The sequence below is a fragment of the Cucumis melo genome, chromosome 12, assembly GCF_025177605.1.
Source record: "Cucumis melo cultivar AY chromosome 12, USDA_Cmelo_AY_1.0, whole genome shotgun sequence".
NCBI lineage: Eukaryota > Viridiplantae > Streptophyta > Magnoliopsida > Cucurbitales > Cucurbitaceae > Cucumis > Cucumis melo.
Genome location: NC_066868.1, coordinates 6,328,956 through 6,335,231, shown reverse-complemented (window position 1 = coordinate 6,335,231; position 6,276 = coordinate 6,328,956). Strand labels below are relative to the sequence as shown.

General features: G+C 30.9%; 1 protein-coding gene across 1 annotated transcript; it reads left to right on the top strand.

The window, feature by feature from the left end:
• Positions 1-575: 575 nt before the first annotated feature.
• On the top strand, positions 576-1,589 carry LOC127144417 (uncharacterized mitochondrial protein AtMg00810-like). The gene is made up of 2 exons (XM_051080323.1): positions 576-1,293; positions 1,387-1,589. The coding sequence occupies exons 1-2, from the start codon at positions 576-578 to the stop codon at positions 1,587-1,589; spliced, it is 921 nt and encodes a 306-aa protein (XP_050936280.1).
• Positions 1,590-6,276: the final 4,687 nt, after the last annotated feature.

The window sequence follows — 6,276 nt, the reverse complement described above, 5'->3', positions numbered from 1 at the left end:
CTAGAACCCAATTAGAAACTTTTTTGAAAGAACAAAACCCCCTTAGGTGATCCAAACACAACACTAAATACATCATAATCAACTGCCCTAAATGTTGATGTAAAAAAAATAATAATAATAATAAACTGTTACCATAACTACCCACATTCATTTTAATCTTTATAAGGACTAAATACTACACATACTCTCAAATTTAACATCATACTTCTCCCTTATATATATATATATACCCAGAGTTATTAAAAGATAAAAACAAACTAGGGTATTTAAATTAATTTTGGTCAAAATGTACTCCATATTTCAACCTAAAATTTTCATATTTATATGAATATTACATTCACATGGATATGGTCAATATTTCCATTTAATAAAAATCTTAAATTTTCAATTGGAATAATTTCAGTTAGGTCATTGAATGGTTGCTTGATGTTTTTTTTTTTTTTTTTTTTTTGTGTGTGTGTTTAACAGACCCTTAATCTTTATCATTAATCTCTAACATATATTGTCATTATTGTAGTCAATAAACATTCTACTTAACACAAAATTCATTTTTGATTAAATAGATCAATTAATTAATGTGTCCATATGAGCATGCACTCTATGTCAAAGAAGACAAGTATGGAAAATTTCTCATCGTTTCTCTTTACGTTGATGATTTACTTTTTACTGGAAATGATAAATTTTTGTGTGATGATTTTAAGAATTCCATGAAAGAGGAATTCGAGATGAGTGATATGGGTCTCATCCATTACTTTCTCGGAATTGAAGTTAATCAAAATGAAGGAGAAATTGTCATTTCACAGCAAAAGTATGCTCATGATTTACTAAAAAAATTTCGGATGGAAAATGCTTCACCTTGCAACACTCCCATGGATGCAAATTTGAAATTGTGCAAGGATGATATTGGAGAAGCCGTCGATCCAAGTTTATATCGAAGCTTAGTTGGAAGCTTAATGTATTTGACAGCAACAAGACCTGATATTTTATTTGCTGTAAGTATGTTAAGTAGATTTATGACAAACCCGAAAAGAAGTCATTGGGAAGCAGGAAAAAGAGTTCTTCGTTATATTCTTGGCACCATTAATTTTGGAATTTATTACAAGAAAGTTTCAGAATCAGTGATGTTTGGTTTTTGTGATAGTGACTGGGGTGGTAATGTGGATGATCATAAAAGTACATCTGGTTATGTTTTTAGTATGGGTTCAGGTGTTTTTTCATGGACTTCAAAGAAACAATCTGTTGTTGCCCTTTCTACAACCGAAGCAGAATATATCTCGTTAGCTGCAGCTGGATGTCAAGCTTTATGGCTTCGGTGGATGTTAAAAGAATTGAAGTGTATTAAAAAATGTGAAACTGTTTTATTTTGTGATAATGGATCTGCCATAGCATTATCAAAGAATCCAGTTTTCCATGAAAGAAGCAAGCATATTAGAATCAAATATCATTTTATCAGAGACTTGGTTAAAGATGGAGAAGTGATAGTAAAATATTGCAAGACTCAAGATCAAGTGGCTGATATTTTTACAAAGGCGCTCAAGTTTGACTTATTTGTTGAATTCAGAGGAAAACTTGGAGTTGCTCAAGTTTAGATTAAGGGAGGATGTTGAAGTTAAATTAATCTAAACTTAATACATGAATTTGCATTATTAAATATGCATGAATAGGTGAGATACATGGAATAGTTAATAATCACTAAATACATTGATATATGAATAGTCACATGTATTGATATTTATTGTTAATGACTTTTAATATACTTTTCTACTAGTATAAATATGTGTAAGGTTTCTCATTTGTAAATAAGAAAGAAAGTAAGAAATTCAAGTTTAAAAAATATTATTCAAGTTCTTTCTTCTCAATTGTGTGAATAAGAGAACAATCTTCTTCTCTTGTTTCTTGATTTGTATTGTAAGGGCCTATTACGTTTCCAACACATAGTTCTCCCTTATATAAACACACACACTTATATGAATATTACATTCACATGGATATGGTCAATATTTCCATTTAATAAAAATCCTAAATTTTCAATTGGAATAATTTCAGTTAGGTCGTTGAATGGTTGCTTGATGTTTTTTTTTTTTTTTGTGTGTTTAACAGACCCTTAATCTTTATCATTAATCTCTAACATATATTGTCATTATTGCAGTCAATAAACATTCTTAACACAAAATTCATTTTTGATTAAATAGATCAATTAATTAAAAAAAATTATAGATTAATTGGACATTTTTATAAATAATACTCTCGTAGACACATAATCAATTGCGGTGATCAAATTCATTAGACAACTTCTAAAATTGAAGAATATATTTTAGACACAAACTTAAAAGAATATGGATAATCAATGTTTTAGAAAACAAAATCTAAAGAAAACTGACACAAAAATTGTAATTTAATTAAAAAAAGGAAAAAAAAGAAAGGAAAAGAAATAAAAAGAAAAGAAAAAATAACGATGATGAAATGAAGAGGGTAATAGAACATATTGGGGTTGCACTTGCACTATCATAGGCCGCCGCTACATAAAAATACACATTGCATGGTCTCATGTGACCTTCATCATCATCCCCACCATCCAATTTTTTACTTTTTCTTTCTTTCTTTTCGTCTTTTCTTTTACTTTGGAGAACAAAACTTTATTTTTCCCTCCTTGTAATGGGAATGATAAAAGAAAAAAGAGAAATTAGAAACTTGTTCCTCCTTAAAGCATTTTGGTACGGGAAAAGCATCCAATAGCTATAGCTCAACTAGTTGAGCTACTTTTCCCTAATCACTCACTTATTAAGTAAAATAAAAATTAATTACTGATTGAATTTTACCGTCTGAAGTCACCATATAAACAAACTACAACCATATCTACAAGCAAGCCCAAAGCTAAGATGCTCCTAAAACTCCTAATAAGAATTAGGATAAAAGTTCATATGTACTGTAAATGAGGATTTGGGGATGAAAAATGAGAAGCAAAAGAAGGAGGTAGGGAATGGTTGTCCCCAACCATCCCGCCCGTGGACGTCTCTAACTATATAATATATAGCATAATAATCTAAGTTTTTTGTTTTAAAAGTAAGAAGGAAAGTGAGAGGAAGAGAGTGAGAGTTGAGATCCTGAAATGGCACGTGATTAAAGGAAGCTTTCATTATGCTAATTGCTTAACCCTTCTCTTTCTTTCTAAACTAAACTCTTTTTCTTTTTCTTATATGTAAAACAAACAATATTACTTTTTCTATTTAGATATGATGATTGCATGAGGTCAGTCCCATGTGGGGGATTTAGTAGGTAGGTGTTCTTCAAAACCTCAGTTTAATAATAAATACAACGTTATAATAAATAATATCATTTTTATTGAATGGAAGGGTCTTCCTTATGCTTTTGTTTTAAAACAAACTCTTTTTATCTCTTGTATTTCCTTTTTCTTTTCTTTATTTTTTCTCTTTATTGGAGTAATCCACTTTAATTCTTAGATTCGGTAAATGTATGCATTTTTATTTTAAGCTTTTATTATTTTTTTTCTATCTATTTTCTTTACGTGAGATCAGAAAATGAAAATTAAGCTTTTTACAAAAAAAAAAAAAAAAAAAAAAAGAAATATTGAGGACCGAATGAAATAAAGTTAAATAAGAACTTTTGTGAATGGTTAGTCGATTTGGTTATGAGTTGTGTGGGGACAGATTTGATTTTTCGTATTTCTCAAATGTTCTAGATTATTTAGTGATTTAGTAGGGAATGTGCGAAGTTCTTTTGATGTGTATGTTGAGGTTTGTGCAATAGTGAATTGATCGTGGAAGGTGAAGGTGAAGGTGATGGTGTTATATGCCAATGGTGGTGGATTCAGAGAATGGTGATAGTTGTGCGACTGCTAATAGGAGAGGAGGAGGTACTAATTTCGATGAGATGATGATAAATGCATGAGATCATGTTTATGGAGATGGCTCTTGAAACTTAGCTTAATTACGTTGGTCGTTGTTGGAAATGCAATGTGATAGCTTATTTATTATACTTATTTGCTCATTATTGAAAAGACAATTACATTCCTATTTGGTAAAGGTGATAATCAATCGATCAGAGTCGGTTATTCGAACCAAACTATCATCAAACCGACTATGGTGGTTTAATAAATGATCAAACTGACATCGAACGTTGATAAGTAAATGTCAGTCGATTGATTATTGGTTTAACTCTTTAAAATATTTTTTGAAATTTCTCAATTTGGAACTTTTCCAATTCGACACCGATCGATCGATTTCACTCTTTGACCAACCGACATCAACCGTCTTCAGTTTGATCGATCGGCTTGGTTTTTCGACCTATCATGCTCACTCTTACTATCCCAACGTTTTTCACGGCATCGGGAACAAACGTCGGAAGAACTACGTTGGGATAGGTATTCCCGATGCGTGACCAACACGGCGTCGGGAATGCCTATCCCAACGTCGTTTTTGCCGACGAAATCAATGCCGTCAGAAATACCTCTCTCGACGTCGTTTTTGCCGACGAAATCATCGACGTCGGGAAGTCCTCTCCCGGTGGACCTCATGTCGACTCATATCGTAGTGTCGGGAATGATTTCTTCCGACGTTTTTGTGCATCCTATTCCCGACGTTTCGTTATGTCGGAAATTCCCTTCTTATATGCATTTTTTTAAATATGTAATTTTTAATTTTTTCCCTAAAATATTTTTCTCAAACAAGTTCTCTATTTTTGTGAAATAACGACATTCAAATTGCTCAAATATTTTTTCCGACGTTTTGGATTAAATTAAAACAAATTCAATATAAATTAATAAATTAAGAATTACAAACATAAATAAAAAAAAGATTTAATATTCATAATACGAATAAGTTAAAAAAAACATAATTAATAACGTTCATAATACAAAAAATGTAGTTCTCATAATACAAAAAAGCGCAAACAAAATCGTACGTCTCCTAACGAGGCTTGTACACGCCATTCTACACCTTGGGTCCTACAATGATATAAAAGTAGGTAAGTTTAGTACATATATTCATATGTTCACTGTATACTATCATTGCAAAAATCTAAGAATAATGGACACATATATACGTACCACAAAATAGGTAAGTTTGTGACGTAACAGTAGTCTCAACCAGTAAGGAAGTTCGAAAAAAATACTTCTCTTCGTCCAATTAAGAGCTCTATTTCTTTTCTTATCTTGTATTGAAGAATGTTTACTCATAACTGGAAACATCAACTGATCTAGTTGTTCTAATATTTCATGCCCATTCATCACCACTAGAAGAGTCCTACGCTCTACCTTTCCATCATGTAGCCTATTTCTACGCCACACGTGATTCTCTTGAAGATAGCGTCTATCACTAGTAGAAAAAGGGCCTACAATGACAGTTAAATGTCGTCATTAAAGGTTTTCGCGATAGTTTTTTGCAGTCATTGATGCGACAGTCATGGAAGGTATTTTATGACAGTTGTATAAAACTGTCACAAAATGTGGTTTCCATGACATATAATAACTGTCACGAATGAAATATTTTATGACAGATTATAACTGTCATAGTTTACATTTTATGACAGAGGATAACTGTCATTGTTAATATTCTATGACTGATATTAAATGTCATTATTTATCATTTATGACACTTTTTAACTGTCATCATTTTTCTTACAATGACTTTAATTAACTGTCAATAAATTTTTTTTATGACAGTTTTATTTTTCAATTTAAATGTCATAGTTGTGTTTTTTAGTCACTGTTTTCAACAACCCTTTCTTATTGAATTCTGTATTTCTTGTTGCCCTGTCATTACAAACCAATACAATCATATATGGAACAATGATGAACGCTTTAATAGAAAGAAATACACTTTGTAATATTGCTTTAATTGTTGGTACAAATGTGTTTTGGTACGAACAAACTATTTAAATAACTACATTTAAACAAAAAAATTTCCTACCAAACCTACAAAAAAGCCTATACATCAACTAATTGGGGTAAATATGGTTTCATTGCTCCAATGAATTGTGGCAAAACCTAATAAGAAAAGAAAAGGAAAAAAAAAATGATTGAACAAGACAACACATTCACCCACATAAACACATCACATTCACTTCATGATGAACAACACACTTCAACAACATAGAACACATACACACTTTAAGAATAATAACTTCTAAACTTATCTAAATTCAACCCACAAATTAAGCTAAATTACATACACACTTCAACAACACTTCATGATCAAATGTGCATACTAAAAACAACTAAAAATAACATGATCTCATAACCCACCCATCTTCTAAAGG